At 41.9% G+C, this 24,902-nt stretch overlaps 1 protein-coding gene across 2 annotated transcripts in view; it reads right to left on the bottom strand.

Annotated features, from left to right (window-relative positions):
• The window catches only part of Mamld1 (mastermind like domain containing 1), a 109,920-nt gene that overhangs the window by 48,948 nt on the left and 36,070 nt on the right, over positions 1 to 24,902 (bottom strand). For both annotated transcript variants that reach the window (XM_090326179.1, XM_090326180.1), the window contains exon 2: positions 10,886 to 11,044. In XM_090326179.1, the coding sequence (XP_090182305.1) occupies positions 10,886 to 10,981 (96 nt within the window). In that variant the 5' untranslated portion in view covers positions 10,982 to 11,044. The remainder of the gene's footprint in view (positions 1 to 10,885; positions 11,045 to 24,902) is intronic.

Below are 24,902 nucleotides of genomic sequence, written 5' to 3'. Positions count from 1 at the left end.
TCTCAGAATATTAGAGGTTTTTAGGTCTACATAGGCAAATCTTGGTGTTATCTATCACAGGCCTTTGCAAGATCCTAGCCTTTGTTCTTGGACAGTGCACTTCCTCAGATTCCTTAGATTCAAAAAAAAAGCCCTACGATGTAGGTAGATCTTTGTTTGGGATCCCTGTTTTGCATGTGAATAAGTAAGTTGGATTTCAGAAAGACCAGTTTTGAAGTTAGCTTAGGTGTAACTTCCTAAAATCATAGTGGTAGAGCAGAGCTTGACATCCTAAACTCCACAGTGCAGTGTAATAACAAAGCACCAAGAATTGAGATTTACATGGTGGTAAATGCGTGGACACCTCAGCAGTAAGCTAGCCTTCCTCGATTGAACTCAGGTTATTCTGGGACACTGAGGGAAAGGTAGGTCATTTCAAAGCTGCATACTGTGATGATAAAAACCTGCTGTTCAATGTCGGTGATAGTAGTTCCATTTGCCTATAGGGACTGTTGTACTTGCTCCAGGGCTCTCCAATAACATATCTCAGGGTATTGCCAGATAGCATTGACCTCAGAGTCTTGAGGAAGTTCCTATACTATTTACATGAAGGTAACTTGGCAGCTAGGACTTACTCAACCTCCTAGGCCCAAGCAACCCTTTGCCCTTCATGTGTCCTCGACTGCCATCCTATACTGCCATGTCTGATGAACTTGACACTCTGCATGCTAAAATTAAAAAAAAGTGTCAGAACATCCAATTCAAGTTGCAAAACAGCAGTATGGGGTGGTAAGACAGGAGGATGAAGACTTTGAATCTTTAGGTTGTGTAAATGTTTCTCTCATTTTTGGTTATCTGGGGCAGGGCATTTTACTCACTCTGAGTCCATTTTCTTACCTACAAAATAAGGGAGTTAGGCTATTTTACAAATTTGTTGTAAGGATTATATGAGCTTAGAAATGTAAAGTTAGCATAATGCTTGGCATGGTATAGATGCCACATAAATATTATCTCTCCATTCCTGAAAATGCAAACACATTCCTGGTGGTCTTAAAATAGCTGTTAACATGGTTTACTCAGCAGCATTTGCCATTCAAGGCAGATCTGCCTTTAGTCACTGGCTGTGCTCCTGAACAGCTGCGTGCAAGGCTAACTTTTGTAAAGCAGATCATAATAAAATGCGACAAGAATTTGCCATTGCAAGGCAATCCTCAGTATGTCCTTTTATGAAGTAAAAGATCACTCGTCTAAAAGTATCTTCTGAAAGGGATAGTGTTCTTTTTAATAAAAACAATCCTGCTTCAGTTCTGCTCACAAATGAATATTGATATTACTCAGTCCCAAAGCATAACGTGAAGAGGAAGAGGTTATGTAATGAAAGTAGTAAGTATAAGATAAATATTTATTTTTTATGTGTGGACAATGTCTGTGGTTGCATCATGGGAAGTGTCAAGTAACCATGCATCTCTGTATATACGTGTGTATATGTGCATTTGTGTGTGTGTGTGTGTGTGTGTGACACAGAGATAGAGACAGAGAGGAAGTGGTAGAGGTGGTGGGTAATTGTGGCTTTGGTTCTGATTGGAATCATTCTAATGATGCTGGTGAAGTTATAGGGACTTGTGGAGGTGCTGGTGATGGTGGAGGTGGTGGTGATGGTGGAGGTGGTGGTGATGGTGGAGGTGGTGATCATGGAAACTGTGCTGTTGATGGTGTGGCTGAGGATGATGATGGTGGTTTTAGGGGGGCTGGGAGAGATTTTCCTGTAGGATATTTCCTTCTTGACCACTCTGCAAGAAGTCCCACTGACTGGGTCTAAGGAGGAAGAATTATTGTGAATTATTAGTAAGAGAAATCACAAAAGTTCCTCCTTTCAGTCATTCATATTTTTTTTCCTACCTTGGAACAGGAAGCTGAATTACTGGGAAAAACACAGGAGCAATGTGTTTGCTAATATTCTGTCAATAAAAGAACTACAGGAAAGGGCAAGGCAATTTGAGTTCCTTAGATGTCATGTGGCTAAAAAAGAGGATGAGAGTAGTTAGCTACTGTACACTTCTCTGTGTGAAACCATCTATTCAGAAGCAGATGTTGGGTGTTGGTGTTTGGAGACTGGCTTCCTGGAGATATTTTATGTAGGCCAAGTCCATTGTTCTAAACCCAAAAGGCTTGACTTGAGGAAAGAAAAGAGGCAAGAAAAGGTTTAGTGCTTTTTTTGAGAGTCACATCACACCCTTAATACCAGACAACTTCAGCCCTCTTGAGGTTTGTTCCAGAAAAATCACTGGGCCTCCCTTCCACTGCAGAGCCGAAGGCTTCCAACAGACCAAACAGGGATCATTAGGGCCCCACAACAGATTCCCAGTCAGCAATAAATGCATGGCAGGTGGAGATGAAGTAGAGACAAGGAGAGGGAATTCAAATGGGTCAGACACTACTGAGCAGCGAGAAGAACACGAATTGGAAGGACACACGGTGTTGTTTAGAAAAAGAAAAATATGGTGGTGTGGAGAGGGTCCAGGCGTCTCTGAGGAGCAGGAAAGAGTGGGCCAGAGGATCACTGGGGCAGAGTACTCCAGGCAGGAGGGCAGCAGGCAGAGGCCCCGAGGGACAAGCTCTTGACCTATTCCAAGGATGAACGGAAAATCAGTGTGCCTGGTGCCCAGGGAGCTGGAAGAAGTTGCTCAGAAAGGAGCTTGCAGGCCATGGAAAAGGGGTGCCAATACAACTTTATTTATCCAACCACCCTGCAGGCTGTATATAGCTCACCCAGTCTGTGGTTTATCCACCCTTGACCTAGCGCATGAACTGAGCCTCTGCCCTTGGGAAATAAGGCATTTCCACTGGGCTCCTTTCACACTTTAGAGGACCATGGTTGTCTCTACTTCCCAGGGGAGTGCACGTGCAACCTTTTGGAACTGCAAAGCTCTGGGAACTGGAACTATGTCTGTCATAGTGCAAGTTGTATAGCAGTCCCAAATGTTATGTCTCATGGACAGTAATGACACTAATACTTGTTGGGCAATTTTTGGCCAGTGCTTGCCCCCAGCTCCAGTGAGAGCAGGGAAACACCACTCCCTTCTGGAATCCCTTGGGCCTTGCTCTTCTACTTTTGTGCACTGTTTGGAGCAATTTGCTTTTTGTCTAGAGGCTCTGCTCCCCTTGGCCTCACCTTCCACTCAGGAACTCTGAGCTAATGTGTCAGCCCTGGGCAATCACGTCTTGCCTCTACAAATACTTGTTTTCTGGAGCACCTAGACTCCATAACAGTCGTTAGCTGCCACAGGCAGATTGGAATTCCCTTTTGGAGAAAACGATAATTGGCAAATTATCCCATTCTCTTCCCATTTCTAGCATAAGGGCTCAAGAGAAAATACTGTTGAGAAGCTGTAGGCACTGTTCTAATGGGCCTGATGACTACTCCACCCTCTCCCTTCTGTGTGCTGTTGGCCTCTTGTGTCCAACACAGGGGTGGCCTGTACAATTGCTTCTACTGGACCTTCTAGGACACTCCCTGCTTAGTGAACACCTACTGACTGCTAGGTGCTGAGTGATAGCTGCAGAGAGAGAAGAGTAAGAGATTTCAGAGTGAGGCCTATGGCAACAACTTTGGAAAGTCACACACTTGCCTGGATGAGGGGAATCAGGATAAATGAACCCTGTACCACTGGAGGGAGGCAGACAAAGGTAAGTCTGTATTGACAGGTAAGGGATAAGCGAGGGAAAGGTCAACACTACTGGCTTGTGGCTCAGTGCCTGGCCTTTGTAACATCCCAATCTAGAATGTAGAAACAGTCATCTGTAAGAAGGGGATGAGAGATGAGAACAGACAAGCAGGAAGTAAAGGAGGAGAGTGGAAGGACGGTGTGACACATTATTGTATATCCATGGCAGAAATCAGTATCTTTAGCTTAACCTGAGAAGCACATGCTCCTCCTCCCTTAGCAAGTCTGGAATACAGCACCCCTGGGAGGGGCATCTTCTGACCCTCAAGTCTATAAAACAGACTCTTGCACTTCTCCAGCCTGAGAATGTTCAGGGAAAGCAGGAGGCTTTATTCTGCACAGTGCAGCCTAGACTTTGGAGTGTCACAAGCTCCCATCCCCAGTGTAGGACCTCCAGGTTTTCATATTCCCTACAAAAGAGTGGTACTTGAGCTGGGACTTTGGCCTAGTGGTAGAATGCTTGCCTAGCATGCACGAAGACCTGGGTTTGAATCCTCGGTACCACATATTTACAAAAAAAGCTGGAAGTGGTGCTGAGGCTCAAGTGGTAGAGCTCTAGCCTTGAGAAAGTCCAAGGACAGTGCTCAGGACCTGAGCTCAAGCTCAGGACTGGAAAAAAATAAAATAAAAAAATAAAAAAGAGTGGTACTTGAGTCTTAGCTTTGTTGGGTTCTTCTTTGCCTAGCCTGATAGCCCAACAATGTCTCCAGTCCTCACTGAAACACTAGCACTTCCAGACCCCTGTTACCTTGAGCTCACTGGCAAGGAAAAGTGGGAGAAAGGGCAGGGTAAGAATGGACACAAGGCCAAGGTAGACTCTTAGAAGTGCAGAAATAGGCAGGGCTGAGCTCCCAGATGCCTGTGGAAGGCAGCTGCCAAATGGAGTCCATCTCCCAGCATCCTCTCTTTCTAATAGACTGCTTTGCAGGTCAGTGGTTTGCTGAGCAGGGCTACCCTGGCAGGACCCACAGCTGAGTTCACTAGTATCATACAAGCTGAGCAGTGTTCAGCCCTTGTGAAAGAGATCTGTCTACAGGCAAAGACTCTGTCTGGCTTCCCACCCACTTGGGTGTCTGTAGCAGGAAAGAACCCTTGTTACAGGAGGAGGAGGGAGCAAAGGGAGCGAACAGCTGCGTGCTCCGTGGGGAGGATCCCCAAAATAGCAAGGCGCATACGCACTGCAGGCCTTGACCCAGAATGCTCAGAGCTGCACTCTGAATCCAGCTCTGCTCTGTGTAGTGGGGCTGCTGCAGAGACTGGGATGCTCAGGGCACTGTGTATTCTTACCTGATCTCCAAGGACATGTTCTTTATTGCCCTTGAGATGGAACTAAAACTCCAAGCCCTTGCCAGTCTCCCATGACTAAACGAAATGCTCAGAGTAGATATATCCTGTGCACATTTAGAATGCAGTTATATCCACGTCTTATTCGCCATTACCCGAAGGAGCTTCATGGAGGCAGAAAGTAGTTATTAAGCATACTTCACTGATGCACAGCCTGAGGCCCAGAGGCTCACACATGAGTGCTCAGTGTGTGGCTGTGACAAGAACAGCCACCTGGTTGGAGAGCTGGCTCTGCAGTACACATGCATGGCCTCTGACAGCCTGCATGATGCAAGGCATATAAGCAAAGACTACCCAATTCCTGGATGAGGATTTCCACTCAAGACTTTGACGAGTCACTGTCGGTTCTAACTGGCTAGCGTAGCCTCTTCCTTGGGATTTTATAATGGTTTGATATTCTGCTGGGCAACGCTGTAGACTCTGCTGCTTAGGCAGCAGATGACGTAAAATGTGTGTATTTTTCACCTCAAGATGAGCTGTCCCTGTCACTGGGTTTCATTCATTTTGAGTACTAAGTGTTGCCCACAGTCACAGGGTAATCTGTGAATGGAAGTCAGAAACAAATGGGATGCACTTGGGAGCCCCCGTGCTAGCGTGTGAGATCTGAGTATGTAACCTCAGTGACACTGGGCAAGTCTCTATCCTCTCTGAGCCTTCGTTGATAAAGTAGAAATAACAATGTTGGCACCATAGAAGTGCAGGATACCTTGCACAAGAGAGCCATTCAACTAGTCTCTCTGCCTATGATCTTTATAGTACCATACATTTGTTCCTCGAGAGAAGCAAGGAAATAGTATGTTCTTAGACTGTCAACTGCTGGATCCCATAGGCTAACCTAGGGCTGGGCACACACAGGAGCCCTGGAAATGTGACAGGCAGCCAGAGAAAGACAGCCCCCTATAGACTACACCTATTTTTCCTGACCTCAAGAGGAAGAAAACTTGTTGGAGATTTCACAAAGAACTAGTCATGGCCTTGGGGATTAAGCTTGAGATCTCCTTCCCGTGTCCAGCATACTTCTTGCAGAGCAGAAGCCCTATCTTTCCATGGCCGATGCCCACCGATCTCAAACCTGCTCACATACCACAGAGGAGGTGAATAGAATATCACCTCCTGGGCATTTGTTTTCTTTAGAAGGCATGAGCATTTGAACTTGGGACCTTCAACTTGCTAGGCCCTTTTTTCCATAGTTAATTTTTAGATAGGGTCTTGTGGTTTTGCCAGGGGCTGGCTGAACACTGCAACCCCCCTACCTGTGCCTCCCCCTACCTGTTAGCTGGCATTACAGATGTGAGCTACCACACTTAGCTTACTGAAGTAATGCTAATAGTTTTGACTAGCTGACCTTGAGCCATAATCCTCTTAGTGTCTTCCTCTTGAGACCACCAAAATAAAGATCCTTCCTGTAGTTCCCGACCCTCTCAATGAGCATCCTTCAGGAAGGAGGATTAGGAAGATGATAACAACGACAACAAAGATGACCACGAGGAGAATAGGGATATCTTTTCCTTTCTAGCCACAAAATGATTAGCAGGCTCACTAGGTCTACAGGGTATGGAAAACATTGCAAGTCACAGAGAGTTATTGAGGAATATTACATGACTAAACATAATCTCTCTTAGCAGAGATTTACAGCAAAACCTAGATTCATAAGGATATCTAGGATGACGCTAAATGAAAGGACTTCCAAGATATAGAAACAAAAGCCATATAATGAGGGATTGTTGTCCTTAATGTACTATGTTACTCTCATCTCTTTTGCTGTCCCTTGGTTATCTCATATTGTTACAATATTTTACCTTGTTATCTGATGTATATATGTTTATTTGGTTATTTGAAAGTGTATAGGGAAGGGGGAGAAACAAGGTGAGGGGTGGGTGTGGGGGAAGGGAAATGGGGACCAAGACATGAGAAAGGGTATCAATGATTGTGAAGTAATGCTCCTTCTATCTGGTAAATATAGTGTAACTCTTCTATTAATTACAAGAAAATATATATGAAAAAATTTCTTCTTCACACTGTATTCTTATTGCCCTTACCTTTCTCAGTGTTCAGGCACTGCATTATGAATGGACTAAGAGGTTGCTCAGAACTGAGAGTATGTTTGAAATTCGGGATATACACTGAGCAGAGATGACATGTGACAGGCTCACCAAGTTCCAACTCCATGTAGGATTTGCAACGGTCCAAATTTGCAGGCCAATGCCTTTGACTCCTGACACTTGTAATCAATTAACCTACTGATCTGTGGAAGGAGTCGGATCTTAACTTCAAAGGGAAGGACCAAATGTTCTACATCCCATTAAAGCTCCGTACACTGACCATAGACACCAAATGCCTTATTAATCTTGGGTAGATGCTCGGATGTTGCCCAGAGGCAACACTCCTCTTTCTCCCAAATTTCAACAGTCATGAAATTCTGTGCCTGAATGGGGGAGCAAATGATGATAAGGATGGTCTTTTTGGTGCTGGTTCTGAGACTTGGACTTGGAACTTGAATTCTGGGCCTGAGCATTGTCCCTGAGCTTTTGTGTTCAAGTGCTCTACACTTGAGTCACAGCTCCACTTCTGCTTTCTGAGTAGTTTATTGGAGGGAGATAAGGCTCTCATGAGTTGGCTGTCCAGGCTGGAAATAATCAAATCTCAGCCTCTTGAATAGCCAGAATTACAGACATGAGACACAGGCACCCAATCTGAGGAGGGTTTTGGATCACTAAGATCTTTTACCCCTGCTCCCTCCTATATCTTTCAGCAAGCTTTAGATCTAAAAGTGGTGCTAAGGTTATTGGCTCTATGATCTGCCCTTGCCTCTCTTTATGACTTCCGTTAAGTTGTATAATCTTTCTGAGAGTCTCTCCATCTATTGGACATATTAAACGCCTTTTCTTCTCAGGGTTATTATGAGAATTGCAGAACACTATCCCTCAAATACTTAGCAAAACGCTACCACACAGTCAATGCCCGGGAAAGGTGATTATTCTTGCTGTGTGTTAACCTGAACTTTATTTTTATAGCGGGTAAAACATGGACTTCATGGCTGTTTAGGCGGAGATACAAAACTAGCACCCTACTGTCCGGATCCCTGGTCTTTGTCTAAGAACAGCTGTATTTAGTCTAAGCACCTCAGATACATTTTCCTGTAAAAAAGGCTTTCAATCATTTGTAGGTAAGTTCCATAAAGGCTCAAGGAAAGCTCTTCGATGGTACTTCACATATCTGTAATCCTAGCACTCGATGCTAAGGCAGAAGCATCATGGGTTTAAGGACAGCTTGCAATATATAGCAAGATTTTATCTGAAAATAAAATTGAGGCAGGTTGGGCTGGGAATTTGGCCTAGTGGTAGAGTGCTTGCCTAGCATGCACGAAGACTGGGGTTCAATTCCTCAGTACCACATACATAGAAAAAGCCAAAAGTGGTGCTGTGGCTCAAGTGGTAGACTAGTCTTGAGAAAGCCCTAGGACAGTGCTCAGGCCCTGAGTTCAAGGCCCAGGACTGGCAAAAAAAAATTGAGCCAGGTGCTAGTGGCTGACTCGTGTTATCCAACTTACTCAACAAGCTGAGATGTGAGGATCATGGTTCAAAGCCAGCCTGGGCAGAAGTCCATAGGACTCTTATCTCAACTAACGGACAGAAAACTGCAAGTGGAGCTCTGCCTCAAGAAGTAGAGTGATGATCTTGAGCTGAACAGATCAGGGACAGAACCCAGGCCCAGAGTTCAAGCCACATAATCAACAACAACAAAAAAATCTAGTACAAAGTCACCTATTGGACTAGTAGAATTTTATTTCAAGACTTTAATGTGAGGCCTGGTTTGTCTTGTAGCTTTTCAGGAAGGACTGAGAAAGGAGAGACACAGCATGCCTGAGGAACACCTCTGGGTTAAAGATGTTTTCAGGATGGGGTCAGGGTACAGTTAAAGCAATGTGCTTTCCAGATGCACCTGCTTTCCTGGGGCCCAGGTGGTGTGAGGCCTAGAGGTTATAGAGCATAAGGAGAGCAATGGAAACAGCTGAGAAACCGCTAAGGCCACCCCCAGCAATGCAATCCTGGCTCCTGCCAAAGGCCTCCTGCTGCCACCCGCATTCCAGGCATTGTAGTAACTTGTTGAGTGAACACACAGGGTGTTCTATTTTCAGTCTGACAATTTCTATCCCTATCATCCCCGTACCTGCCTCCAGACCTGGATGCTAGCAGTGGGCACCTTTCTGAGTCTCCAGGGATTGACCAGCCGCTAAAGTAGAACCTGTCAGACTCCATCAGGTGGGATCTTCTCTTTGCATTTTATACGTCTTCCCGGAAGAGAAGCATAATTTCACCTGTGACAACTTAGCTAAGGGATCTACTTTTGGAGCCCGAGGCATGTTTTTGGGTCTCTTCAAGTGGGGGCACATTCTTGGTCCTCTAGGACAACATGGTATTTTGAAAACAGTCGGGTCACTCCAAGCCAAGGCCAGAGAACAGTGTGTCCCTTGGAGGAGGAAGAAGAGCTGATTGTGATCAAGTCCAAGGTGTGACTCTAAAGCCAGGATGACGAAGGGCACTAAAGGCCATGGCTAAAAGCAGCCAAGCCTGAATTTGGAATGAGCAAGGACAACTTCCATACAGGGAAGGCTCTTCGAAGGACCCTGTTCCCTAGAGATATAGTGCAGTTGATACTGATCAAAGCCAAAAGTTACTTACCACAGAAAAGAGTGAGGACCCTCCTACCCTTTCCTCTGAGGATATGGTCCAAGTGGATACAAACCAGAGGAAAACACAGAAAGGCCTGAAAATTATGGCAGAACTGTTCCTTCATTGATTCAGCTGTTCAGCATAAAAAAGGAGCATGAAGTACAAAGGGTCCTAAGGACAGAGGGGAGAAACTCCCTTCAAATCCAGTACTGGGGCAGGGAGTTTGGCAGTTAGTTGGGTCACTTGTGAAGTGATGGATCCATCTCTGCCGTCTCATGACTGCCTGTTTCTGTGAGAGCAGGACTGCAGTCAAAAGTATTTTTATAAACAGCTACACACACAAGTGAATTGCAAGTGTAATACATTGTTGACAATGATGAGGAAAAAAAAGAGACCCAAAACAATCACCTCCCCCCACCATACCTGTGCACATAGCCGATCCTAAAATTAACATGGATTGCACTGGGAATCAGAGAAGACAGGCCTCTTAGTTATGTGAAATGACATTACCTCAGAGCCCAGGGCTCCCAGTTCCAAGAACAGGAAGGAAGCAGACCCAGGGCTCTATAAGAGCCACTTCCCCTCTGCTTTATTACTTTCTGAGATTAAGCAAGCCACTCCTCTACGGGCCAAATAGCCTGAGATAACAGCCATTGTGTTTGCTGTAGCTCCAGCTAACAGAGCTAATCTCGGTACACTGGCATGCTGCAGGCATTCATTGTCAACTTCAAGCAACTAGAGGCTCTCATGGCCCCTTTTCTATCATTGTGACTGTTGGCAGCAGCAGCAGCAGCAGCAGCAGCAGCATTCTGGCTCTTAAAACTACCACGGACATCCATAAAGCTGCATCTCAGTTTCTTGAATGATGTGTGGATTCCAAGGGACAAAAGCAGAAGTATGTCACAAGAGTTTTAAATAAGACTCCAGAGCCTGAGAGTTGAACTGGAATCATTTTCAATACCCTACTCACTGACTTCTTGGTCTCTTCAACAAACCCACAAAGGGCATAGGGAGTTCTAGATCTTTTCTACCTCACATTCAAGTTCGTTATATTTTGGATTGGTCCCCCAACACCAAGTTTACACAGAATTTTAATAACACAAGTTCAAGTTTAAGATTAGAAGCATTTCAACACCCCCCTCCCCCCATAGCCCATTTTCTGACCGATTCCTGGAGCTTTCTGGGCTCCTGACGATTTCCCACCATGGTGAAATGGGGAAGCATGCTCTCGATTACAAGTCGACTTTTCCAGTCATCCATTGTTTGACCTGCAATTTTATTCTTGACTCTCCAAGGCGCTTCCCAAACGACCTAGACACAGGGCTTAGGGAGACAGAAAGTACACTGTATTTCAGATACGAAGATGAGACCATTGACCCCATGAATCACAGGCTTTCATTGTGAGGACAGGTTTGTGTGGAGTCTGCCACATTTATTTTCCTGTCTCTCTCCCCACCACACCACCCTCATTGAGCACTCCCACCCCCACGGCTGAACGACGGTTCTGTGAGGCAGTTGACTGGGATGAAATGGCCATGAGGCAGAGCAAGGGTTTCCAGACAGCAGAAGGGTGAGTGAAGGCCCAGCATGACAAGACTAAAATAGCATTGGGCATGCAGATGGGGAATGCGGGTCCTGGGTTGAGCTTTCCTTTTGTGTGGCGGGCTCTGTTTTTCCTGGGCAGACAATCTATGGATAAATACTCCCATTCTGTGCAATACAATTCCTTTATACAAAACAACATGGTGATTGGAGTGGTGCCTTAGAATGTGTTCAGCATTCTTAGAGACAATCTTGGGACCCATAGAAGAAGCAGTTACCAACTCTGGCCTTGTTGGCATTCAGCCAAGTGAGCTGATCAGTGATTCCAAGCCAACATGACACTGGAAGGAATCAGTGGATGCTGGAAGGAGCTCATGAGACTGGTGCACTGGTTTACAGGAAACTAGCTGAGCAGGGGATGACCATAGCTCCTCCCACATGCTTCTTTCATGCTGGAAGAGCAGGCAAGCAAACTCACAATATGCTTTCCTTCCTTTGTGTTTTCCATGATGTTTGTGTAAAATACGAGCATGGTTAAAGTCTTCACATATGACAACAGATATCTTTACCATACACTTGGAAGTACAGCACCAGGCTATAAAATGTTAGTGTTCAAACTTATACCTTCAGGCCAGAGAAATACTTGGCACCAATCATCCACTGAGTGCAACTAAAGTTCTTCAGATTTTATACAAATCAAATATAAGATGACTCAAGGTAGAATAAATTTAAATAGGCTCAGGACCTTGGAGCCTGAGGAATAATGCAGTGATGAGTTTGGGGGGGGCGGTTTCTTTGGCGTCATATATTCCAAACTAGGAACTATAGAAACACGCATTCCACGATGTCAAGGAACACAGAAAAAAAGTGGTTGCAGCAAAAGGTTCCTCTTTGTAGTCAGAAAGCCAGAAAAAGGTTAGCCTAGCAGGACAGAAAACTCTACTCCAGGTAAACTCTACTCTACTCCAGCTAAACACCAAAGAAAACACAGTAATCCCATACCATACCATGAACAAACACCTAGCAAGGACCCTAGATTCTACACCTATTTGAAAGTAACAAAATGCTTCTTATCTCCACTAGCATGGTATTACTGAATGCATAGAATAGAACTGGAAATCTCCCTTTGCCTACTAGCAATGAGGACCTCTGTACTGTCTGATGTCAGCTTAAGGCTTTCTTTCCCTGCCAGAGCACTGTTGGAGGAAATTAGCTGAAACAGAAGATTTAAATAAGAGCTAGTTTTTAACATAACATCCAAAATTTCTTAGTTTCAATTTTAAAAATAATATTCATCCTACCAAGACTAGGAAGATGTAAAACCGAATAAAAAATATTATCAACAGATTTGTCACCAAGATGACACTGATGTTGGCATTTTGGCAACAGTTTTAAACTAGCACTCATTTAAATACCTTAACCAACAAATATACTAATGCTTTAATGAAAAAAAAGGGAATAGTTCATCAAATAGAAGTTTTAGACCTAAAAAATATAATGGCTGAAATAAACTCAGTGTAAAAGATCAAAAGAAGAATAGAGAATACAAGGGAAACAATTAAGATAAAATAACAGAAATTATCGAATCTGAAAGACAGGGAGAAAATACACTAGAACTACATTGAACAGGGATGCAGAGACATATGGGATTATAAACAAAGGATGTAACAATCTATCATGTCATTTGGAATTCCAGAGGAAGAGGAAGGAGAGAAAATGGGACTGATAAAATCTTATAAAATGGCTTAAAAGTAACCAGATTTGACAAAAATCATAATTGGGGGAAATCCAAGAAGCAAAGTGAACTTCCCCCCCCCCAAAAAAAAAGTATAAATTCAGAGATTTCTTGAATCCATCATAACCAAATGTGAAGACAAGTTTGGAAAGCAGTGATAGAGAAATGACAGCAGCAATTTTCAAGTACTGAAAAAGAAAAGTAATTGTCCATGCCAGTTCTTAAACTTAATGAAAATATGCTTCAATTATCAAAGGGAAATCAAGACATTCTCAGATGAAGAGAAACTAAAATGATTTGTCAACAACAGACCTCCACTAAGATAATAGTTAAAGGAAGTTCTCTAAACAGAAAACAAACAATAAAAGAAGGACATTTGGAAAAGCAATGAAAGAGAAAATATTATAGACTTTCTTCTCTGTTCAAGTTTTCTAAATTATGACTGAAGTACCAATTATAACCTTGTTTCATTGCAGTTCTAAAGGTTGAACTATTCAACACAGTTACACCATAAGCAACTAAAGCAAGTAAAGGAATGGAAAGAGGAAAGACCTACATGATTCATTAAAAACAGTAAAATGTTGACACCAGTAAACCATATGGTGTGTGTGTGTGTGTGTGTGTGTGTGTGTGTGTGTGTGTGTTCTAAAATTTGTTCAAGTAGCCTACAGGAATCAGGGAAAAGAAAATAGAAAGCAAGAACTGACAGAAAACAAAAATAAATCGACAAAATTAAACACTAATATTAGTAAGTACATAAGATGAAAATAGCCTAAATATACCAATTAAATGGCAGAGATGAGCAAAAAAGCAAAAAGATGACCTAAAGACATTTTACATATTTGCAAGTTGTTTGCCTCAAATATAATGTGTTAGATAGAATTAGAGAAAAAGTGACAAAAACATTAAAATAGGAGGAATATTTTAGAAACCTTATATTAATATCACTTCAAAGCAAGGAAAATGATCAGAGGCAGAAAACAGCATTACATAATAAGAGTCGATTCATCAAGAAGACATACTAATCTTAAATGTATATGCTGCAAAGAAAATATAGCAATCAAACATTATTAGAAACATATAAGCATACATTTATAGACGAATACTTCAACTCTTCTCTCAATAGCTCGTACAAATAGATATAAATTAGCAAAAAATACAACTCAACAACAGGATCTAATAGACATTTATAGAATGGTTCATTGAAGAACAATAAAACTTATCTTTTAAAGCATCCAAGGAACATATACCTAGATAAATGCATTGTGAACTAAAAAACGCAATAATTCAAAAGAGGTGAAAAAAATAAATGGTGTTTTATCTGACTATAACAGAACTAGGTTAAAAACATGAAAATGTCCACACAGTTTTTTAAAATTTAAATGTTCTTATAAAGGTGACCTACATAGGGGGTGCAGTTACATAAGTAAGGTAATAACTACATTTATTTTTGAGTAGTGTTATCCCCTCCTTCATTTTCCCTCACTTTTCCCCTTCCAACTACCTTCTCCCCAAGTTGTAAAGTTTTTTTCCAACATAGTGTCTAGTGAGTATCGCTGTTTTGGTTTACCCTTTGTCCCACCATTTTTGTGATTCCTCTTCCCTTCCCTAAATCAAATAAACTTATATACAAGACAAAGGATAAAGAAATAAATAACAATACTAAAAGGGAGTAAACCAAAATTAAAAAAATAGCTATAAACAGTATAATTTAAAAAACTCCCTTGTTTCCATTTCTTGGAGTTCATTTTGATAAGCATCGTTTTATATGGTCATATGCACATAGCTACTGAGCTATTGTGATCCTCTCCTAAGAATATCCTCCTTTAGTCTCTGTGAGTGAATGCTCAAGAGTGCTGTTTAGGGGCTGGGAGCATAGCCTTTGGTAGAGTACTTGCCTAGCATGCAGGAAGCTCTGGGTTCGATTCCTGGTTACCACATATACAGAAAAAGCTGGAAATGGTGCTATGGCTCAAGTGGTAGAACCCTAGTCTTGCGAAAGCTCATGGAGAGTGCCCAGGCCCTGAGCTCAATCCCCAGGATTGGCAAAAACAATAGACTGCTGTTCTGCCCAAGTGTAATTATTTGTCTTCCATTATCCATTGGATTAATTTGTGGCTTTATAGACAGATTCTACAGTTACTACAAATGAGCGAAACCATGCAGCTTGTCTTTTGGGTCTTGCTCACTTCACTAAGTATAATGTTTTCCAAGTTTTTTCATTTCCTCACAAATTGGGCAATGTCATTCTTTCTGATGGAAGCATAGAACTCTATTGTGTGTATTTACCACATTTTCTTGATCCATTCATCTAGGAGGGGCATCTGGGTTGGAAAATCTCCAAATATTTAGAAACTAAAATGCAAACTTTAAAAATAATCTATGAGTAAAAAATACTGGAGAAAATAAATCTTTAAAATACATTAAATTAGCCAGGTGCTGATGGCTCATGCCTGTAATCTTAGCTACTTAGGAGGCTTAGATCTGAGGATCTTGATTGGAAGTCAGCCCAGCCAGAAAGGCCATGATATTTTTATCTTCAGCTAACCACCTGAAAACTGGAAGTGGAAGGATGCTTTCAAAGTGGTAGAGTGCTAGTCTTGGAGAAAAACAGAAAAAAGGAGAGAAAAACAGGGAAAGCAAAACAAGAAAGAAAAAAGAAATAACTGCAAACAGTACAATTTAAAAAACCCTCTTGTTGGGCTAGGAGTTTGGCCTAGTGGTAGAGTGCTTGCCTAGCATGCACGAAGACCTGGGTTTGAATCCTCGGTACCACATACATAGAAAAAAGCCGGAAGTGGTGCTGAGGCCAAGTCGTAGAGCTCTAGCCTTGAGAAAGTCCAAGGACAGTGCTCAGGCCCTGTGCTGAAGCCCAGGACTGGCAAAAAACAAACAAACAAAAAAACCCTCTTGTTTTCATTCCTTGACCTTCATTACAATAAGGATCATTTTATATGTCATATGCACAAAGCTATCGAGCTACTGTGATCATCTCCTAAGAATAACCTCCTTTGTTGTTGTCAGTATGTGAATGCACACACAGACACAGACACAGACACACAGACACACAGACACAGACACAGACACACACACACACACACACACACAGACACACACACACAGCCAAAGCTTAAGAACAGTGTCCAGGCCCTGATTTCAAGCCATATGACCAACAAAAAGTAATAATAAATGAAATGAAAATACAGCACACCAAGATAAAGCTATGCTCATAGAAATTTATAAATATCTAAGCTCTCACTTATAGCACTTAGGAAAGAACAAAATAAAAACACAAAAATGAATGTAATGGACACAATTAGTAAATTTTTGGTTTGTGATAAAATTACCCAAATTAAAAGATCATTAGCAATGTGGCAATGCAAAAAAATAAATAAATACAGAAGAAAACAAATTGTCAATATTTCAAATGAGATGGCAAATATTATGGAAACTGTAGATGTGGGGAAAGGATTAGGGAGTGCTAAGACCTGATATACATTAGATTTCAGTAAATAAAACAATTACTTTAAAAGGACAAACTACTCAAACCAAGACACTACATAATTCCAAAGAGAATGTGAATATTCTCATAATTATAAAAACATAATTATAAGAAAATAAATTTGTAATCTCAAAAACTCCTGAAATTGAAGCTGTAGGACAGATGGTCTCACTAAAGAATTATTATACCAATTGTTGAAAGAACAGTTAGTACCAATTCTACAGCGACCTCTTTCAGGAAAAATACTAAAACTTTTTTTTAAAAAAAAGGAGGGAACATTCTGCAGCTTAGTATATTATACTGACATCAAAGACAAAGTCTGTACAAAAATTCAAACAACAGAGTAATATTTTTCATAAAAATAAACTGAAAAATAATAAAGTTCTAGCCATTAACAAAGTAATGATAATAACATAATCAAACTGGATTCCTTTCATGTTATGCACCAAATGAACAGGCAAAAAAAAAGGCATTTGACCACCTCCACAGCAATGTAAATGTTTTAAATGCTGCTGAATTGATATGTGTATTTATTCATCGATCTGACTATTATCTATCTATCTATTTGCCAGTCCTGCGGCTTGAACTCAGGGCCTGGGCTCTGTTCTTGAGCCTTTCTGTGCAGAAGGCTAGCACTCTACCACTTGAACCACAGCACCACTTCCAGCCTTTTTTGGGTGTGTGGTACTAAGCAATCCAACCCAGGGCTTCATATATGCTAAGAAGGCACTCTAACACTGAGCATCATTCCCAGCACTGATATGTGAATTTTATCGTTGTGAAAAGTATGACAGCCAGCACCAGTGGCTCACAGCTATATTCCTAGCTACTCAAACCTGAGATCTGGTTTGAAGCCAGCCTGGGCAATTAAGTCCATGAGACTCTCATACCCAATTAACCACCAAAGGCTGGAAACAGAGATGTGTGCTCAAGTGGTAGAGTGCCAGCCTTGAATGAAAAACCCAAGTGAGAACTTGAGACCCTGAGTTCAAGTCCTACATCTGGCAATACCCGGTGATAAGGATGTAGAGAAACTGAATTACTCACACACTCCTAGTAGCAATGTAAAACAATTGAGCAGCTTTAAAAAAACCAACAAAACATGCAACTACTAGCAAGTGGTAAATACCCCTGGGTACTTATCCAGAGACTGGAGGGTTTCTACCCCTAATATCCTTTAAATATAAAATCTTAATGACTCCAAGCGTCAGGCCTAGCAAAAATAAATAAATAGAAATAAAATAAATACATTTAAAATATGCTAAAAGGAAATTTTAAAAATGTATATCCAAAAGCCTACAGCATTACAGACATCCTAGAGTTGATGTTGTGCTGTGCTGTTGGTTTTGTACTATACGATATATCTTGTGAGGGACTTGGTGATGGGCAAAGGGGACTTACAACTTCCTGTAACTCTCATTACTTCTAAATGAGCAGCTAACCATAATTCAATACTGTTCTTATGTAGTACTCTTAATTCGTGTGATTTAAAGACATATGTAATGACTTTTTTTTTTGCCAGTCCTGGGCTTGAGCTCAGGGCCTGAACACTGGCCTTGGACTTTCTCAAGGCTAGAGCTCTACCACTTGAGCCTCAGCACCACTTCTGGCTTTTTTCTATGTATGTGGTACTGAGGAATCGAACCCGGGTCTTCGTGCATGCTAGGCAAGCACTTTAACCACTAGGCCAAACTCCCGGCCCCGTAATGACTTTTTTTTAAGTTTAAAATTGTTCCCACCCAAATATTTTGTGGATGTTTCAGGAGCCAAGACCGAGGTCTCACCTGTAATCTCACTGAAATACTAGGGTCTAGTATTTGACAAAGAAGGCAAAATGGCACATAAGAAACAGTACACTCAGATACCGTGTGAGGGCTGGCAACACAAAACGTATGGACATTAAATAAACTTCCCATTCAACCCTAAAGAAATTAAGGAAAAGAAAAAAAAAAGGCAAGAAAGTCAACTTGGCTGTTAAAGTCTCAAGTCGATTGATTTTATGCCTTACCTCTTTGGGGTTCCCAAAGCGAATGCAAAAGGGAGTAGCAGAAAGAGCTTCCTGAACAAAGACTCAATTCTCTGGTGTGAAGTAGCAGCCTACTCTCTCTGTACCAGAGCCATCCTGCTTGGTTCTACTTGGTGAGGGCCTGGGATCAGAGGAGGGTAGGTTTGTATGGTTTTCTGAATGGCTCTGTACAGACTACTCTTATTCTGCAGACTTCCTGCCTGGAAGGTAGAAGGAAAGTACAGACTTGCTAATAGGCAGAGAGTGCTGCCCAAGCAATAGCCCTGTGAACCCATTGTTACAATCATTTCGAATTTGAGTTCTAATTACAGAAGATCACTCTGCTTTACAAGGGGCTAGCTGTGACTAATTACTCTGTTACTAACTTTGCTGTCATGCTAACTGTAGGTCTGTGTCATGTAGGATTCCTTGGAACAGGAAGCCAAAGCTCAGAGAGGAAGGAAGTTTCTAGGCTGGAGGCAGGCAGGTCAAAGTTTAAGAAGGTTGGTAGAGTTGGCTTTGGAGGTCCATGAGCAGGGTCTGAGGCAGGATGGTTGCTTTCTCATGACTTGTTGGACTCTGAGAAACCTGAAACCTTCAATCAGACTCAGTTTCTGTATGTGTACAATATAACAGCTTTGAGGTAAACATTGAGCTCAGTAACTTACAAAGATTCATTGGCTGTCCAACAAACTTACAAGGTGCATAAAAGCTGACTCTTCAAGCCATCTCTGTGCCCTCTTTGCCCTTCATGGAGGTATTTGACTAGTATACAACAATGAAAAAAACTGCTTGCTTCCATTTCGTGGAGTTTTCTCAATAAAGATTATTTTTTATGATCACATGCACATAGGAGGTAGTATGCCTTTCTGTTCTCCGCAAGTATGCTCCTTTGGTCTCACTGACTTTTTGCTGGTCATTTGGAGATGGATTCTCACAGTTTCTTTCTGCTCAGAGTAGCCTGGAATGTGTTCATCTAGGTCTCAGCCACCCAAATAGCCAGGACAAAGGGGCATGAGTCACCAGTGTCTGGCCTAGAAGCATGTAGTCTATGTGATGGGAACCATAAGACAGGTCAGTGCACACAGTAGTGCCTTGGGAAGTATTTGCTGAGTGTAGGAGTTTAGATGAGGAGCTTATGAGAACCTTCTAAAGGAGTTAGCCAGTCAAAAGCTTTGGTCTATTGCGTCCAAGTAAGCTTAGCAATGCATAATGCTGCTCAATATTTCTCTGCATTTGAAAGGACTGTTTTGACAATATTCAAGAGCTGCAAGAGGCATAATTACAGTCTTATTCTGATAAATATATTAATATTCTAAAACATTACTTTTTGCTTTGAAAAGCTAACGTTGAAAAGCTCAAACGGACGTGGAGAAATTAGAACCCTCTTACATTGCCAATGGGAATGTAAAACAGTGCAGCTGTTATGGAACACAATTAAACATAGACTAGCCATCTGATCCAGCACTTCCACTCCTGCATTTATATTCAAGAGAATTAAAAACACATATTCACATAGAAACTTGCACACAAACATTAATGGCTGCACTGCTCAAAATAGCCTCAAGTGGTAACAACACAAATGTTCACAGATGGATGAATGAAATGGGGTTAGTCTGTACAATGGAATATTATTCAGCTTTAAAAAGGAAAGCAGTGCAGGCCGGGAGTTTTGGTCTAGTGGTAGTGTATTTACCTAGCATGCACGAAGGCTTGGGTTCGATTCCTCAGTACCACATACATAGAAAAAGCCGGAAGTGGTGCTGTGGCTCAAGTGGTAGAGCTCTAGCCTTGAGAAAGCCCAAGGACAGTGCTCAGGCCCTGAGTTCAAGCCCCAGGACTGGCAGAAAAAGGAAAGAAGTGCAGATACATGCAACAACATGGAGAACCCTGGGAATTATTGTGCTCGGCAAAAGAAGCCAATCTCAAGGGACTACATAGTATATGATTCCACTTACATGAAATGTCCAGAACTGTCAAGTTCATAAGTAACAAGCTAAAACAACAGCAACAACAAAAACCCAGCTTAATAGTTGCACAGAGCTGGATAGCAGGGAGACTTTGGACTTACTTGCAATGAGCAAAGTGATTCTTCTGGGGAAGAATGTTCTAGAATTCATTGTGGAAACATTTGCATATTTTTTGTCAGTCGTGGGGCTTGAACTCTGGACCTGGGTGATGTCCCTGAGCTCTTCAGCTCAAGGCTACTACCCTACCCCTTGAGCCAAGGCACCACTTCCAACACTTGCATATTTCTACAAACATATTAAAACATATTGGATACTTCCATTGGTATGTGAATTATGTCCCAATAAACTTTTTTTTAATCAAGCTCAGTTTCTTATCACTCCTTACATTAATTCGGGATTTGAGAAGCTGTCCTGTCCCTTGTGGAGAAAGGATAAAGCAATATCTTTTAAGTTCTTGAAGAAAAGGAGTGTTTATGTTCTCCACATTAAGCAAGATTAAGTCATTTTGGAATGGAAACCTTTTCTTCTTCAGCTGCTGACACAGAGGAGCTGGAAAGCATTTCTCCAGGGATTCACATCCCATATGATTGCTGAACAACTTAGAAAGCCAGAGCAGAAAGATCTTCAGTTCTAAGTGGTCCTAGTTTTGACAATGCTATCTCCCCAGGAATCCCCAATCTCCCCCAGATTGGCTTTTAGGATTTCTTCATCCCATCTGGATGTTAAATGCCACTCTGTGACAAATCATGTCAGGGCCAGAGCTTGGAGACAAATCTAAGTGTCCTGTGGTCTGTTACAGTGGGCTCAGACAGCGGAATATAGTGTCAAAAAGCCAACAATTGAACAAATCACCGAGAGAACCCTGTTTTCAAGCTGGCAATGCATGGAAAACACACAGAGAAAACCCACAATGACTTCCCATCCCTGCCATCAGGTAAGTTTTCTGGAAATGAAGGAAGACCCAGATCATCTTATGTAATAAAATGTCCACAAACCTAGTTCATCTAAAGTTTCTCATAGCTGCTCATAAAATTGCTGAAAGTATGTAGAGAAATTACTTCATTATCACAGTCACATTTGTCCACTCACCTCCCCCCACTTCTCTCGCTCACACTAAACATTGAAGGACTTGGGGAGATTCCCCTCTTTCAGCTTGAGTTATTCTTCATTAGTAACATTGGCATGTGTTCCCTCTACTGTCCATCCACATGAGCTTGCTGCTCAATTGGACCTAAGGGAGAGAGATCCTCATCTGAGGAGCAAAGAAAACAGGAGCAGTAGCTAGGCTCTTCTGTTCTACTACCCACCAAAGGCCACCAACAAGGGTTCCCCTCACTTGGGGCTCATGTCACTAATGAGTGGTGACAGTTGAATCCACAAATCAGATACCTGGATACTAAGCCAGGGAAGGATTCCACAATACTGGACTTGAAGATTGATAGTTGATGAAATGTTAACTCAGGTCCACCTTCTGAACAGCACTGGGCAGAACAACTTTAGTGTAATCAGCAAAGCGGACTCCCAGACTGTGCAGTGACTTCCTTTCCTTAGACATGCAAGCATGCCTGAGCTTTCAACTTCTCCCTGTCAGGGTAGGCAGGCAAGTCACATTACCTCGCTGGGTTTCACTTTCTCTCAATTTGGCCTGGAGCACATTGTGAGGCTCGCCAGCTGGCACCACCTCTACCTCCTCTTTGGTTATCTACCTATTATGATTCTCCAGCCAGGATGCAGAGCCTTCCATTGTGATGGCTAGAAGAAACCAGTGGAGCTCCAGATTTCTAATGCAATCAGGTGGAGTTGGATATCACCTCTTTCCTCATTAAACCAAACACTAATGGCACCGCTCCCAATTCTAAGCAGGGGAATCTCGGGACTGAGCCTAGAGCCTCAGCTCAAGCCCAGTACCAGCATACACACACACACACACACACACACACACACACACACACACACACACACACAGGGTGAGATGGGAAAGGGAAGCGTGCTTAGCACATGGCTAAAACTAGTAGTAGTAAAGCCAGAATTTCTATATAACACAATAGTACACTCTAGTATCAAATGACTTATAAACGGTTTACATTTAAATTGTCTTCCTTTGTAGGCATGGTGGCTCACGCCTGTAATCCTAGCTATTTAGGAAGCGGAGATCTGAGGATCGCCATTCAAAGCCAGCCCAAGCACTGAAGAATGAGAGACTCTTATCTCCAATGGTAGCCTTGAGCTGAAGAACTCAGGGACAGCACCCAGGCCCAGAGTTCAAGCCCCATGACCAACCAAAATAAATAAATATATAAATTGTCTTCCTTAATATATTCCACTGCTTCAACTGATTTTGAATAACAGAGAAAAATTCTGTTGCCCTTAGAAATTCCATGTGAAATGTCATCTGATAGGAGGAGAACATAGTTTCAGTATTTATCTCTTTTCTTTTTGGCAGTTTTTAGGGTTTGTACTCAAGGCCTCAGACTTGCTAGGAAGATACTCTATGACTTGAGTCATGCCCCTATCCTGCTTTCAGTACTTATTATGATGAAATAAATCATCTCCATTCTTGGAAATACTTCTTTGCAAATATTTAAGATATTTGCAAATGAGAGAAAGCAGTCAAGGCTGCTACCATCAGATTTAAAGGAAACAAATCTAATTGTCCAAGATACTTGTCCATTCCAAGCTGGCAGCAATGGCTCTGATTTCCTAAGAAAATGGGAGAGTTGCTGTGCATTTCGGAAATGGTTCCCAGACATTTCCTTTGGAGAAGACAGTGAACAAAACACATGCAAACAGCATTAAAAATAAATGTAATTTTATAGGTAGTCATTTAGCTGCTCAGCATGAAAAATAGCAAAGAGCAATGTTTTGCAAACAGCTAGCTTTTGGCTTCTAAAAGAGCTGGAAGGGAAAACTGACATGGATACATCCAGTAGTCTACAAGAGACAATTGGGGATTTCCCCAGTTAAAATTGTATGAGTCTATTTCTTTCTCTTTTCCTTTTTTTTCCTTCGGTCTTTCTATTTCTATTGCTTACACTATGTTGACTTCACCTATTTATAGAGCACTACTGAGATCTAGCCTGAACAACAGAGAATCTACCATGTGTCAAGCACATTGCCAAAAAGCTAACATTGGGGCAAATAGGCCATCTTTTCTTCCCTGAGTCAGAAAGAAAACATGCAATCAGCTGGAGTTTGTAACTGCTAAGGCCCCAGAGGTTATGTGTGAGTTCCCTAGGAAAATGAGCAAAGCCCCACCTCAGGCTTATGTCAACCTGCTCCATGACACACACTCCCTACTCCACCCCACACCCACACCATCCCACTGCAGTCAGATCTGCTTACCTGAGGACTATCACAAGGCAACCAGAAAGTATGCGAGCATACCTTCTCCTCAGCTTAACTTTGCCCACTTCTGTTTATTTTTTTAAAGCCAAATCACTACCATCTCCACGACTGTAATAATCCTTCTTGTTATAATTCCTTCAAGGATAAATATTTAAGTTCATTTTAAGACCAAACAAACACAAGCACATTTCTGCTTGTATAAGGAGGGTAGGCAGTTTGAATTGAAAGGTATATTCTGATGACACATTTCAGGATCATAGAGTTCCAGGCTTTAAAATGGAATGCCAGGCGTTACCACCATTTCTCCTCTATGGGCAGAGTTGATTATGAATTCAGAAACAGTCCAAATAAACATTCTGTGTGAAGACTGCGGTTCATTCATCCAATCAGCCAACTGTTCATTCACTCAGTCAAGCTGTGGTGTCATATGGATTCCTCTGCTCATTTTTCCTGTTTTTGTTTATACAAATCAAGGAAGAGAGAACTGTGGACAAGGCATGAGAGAAACCTTCCTGTTCCTATTGTGGCGAAGTGAAGACATGGTCAAGTTTTGTTAGCTTTGGAACTTTGGTGCATCCAAAAGGTATTGTTTCAATAATGTGTACGTTTAAAAATGCTTAAGAAACCGCTGGTGGTTTGTGAAATTCATGTCATATTCTTTTAAGAAATTCCTTTTTATATGTGAATATTTCTGCTGATTTGCTTTCAGGCTTTGGGAATTAGATGGGGTATCCCACACATCTAGAAAGATCTCTGCTCCCCACTAAAATGTTTTTCAACTTTCAAATATTTGTCAATATGCTGAGAAGAATGAGAATGAAATGAATCCTTGGGTATTGAATGTAGCAGGCAGTAGACATATTGGTTACAAGTCTTGCACAAAAAAAAAAAAAAAACGTACTGAATGGGTCACTAGTATGACTTAGTGGCAGAGTGATTGCCCGGCATGAGTGAAGCCCTGGGGTCGATTCCTCAGTACCACAGAAAAAGCTGGAAGTGGTATGGTGGCTCAAGTGGTAGAGTGCTAGCCTTGAGAAAACTCAAGAACAGTACTCAGGCCCTGAGTTCAAGCCTCAGGACTG

This window comes from Megascapheus bottae, chromosome X (assembly GCF_031878675.1).
Source record: "Megascapheus bottae isolate mThoBot1 chromosome X, mThoBot2.hap1, whole genome shotgun sequence".
Classification (NCBI taxonomy): Eukaryota; Metazoa; Chordata; class Mammalia; order Rodentia; family Geomyidae; genus Megascapheus; species Megascapheus bottae.
Note: the sequence above shows the minus strand (reverse complement) of the source record. Positions and strands in the feature narration are given on the sequence as shown.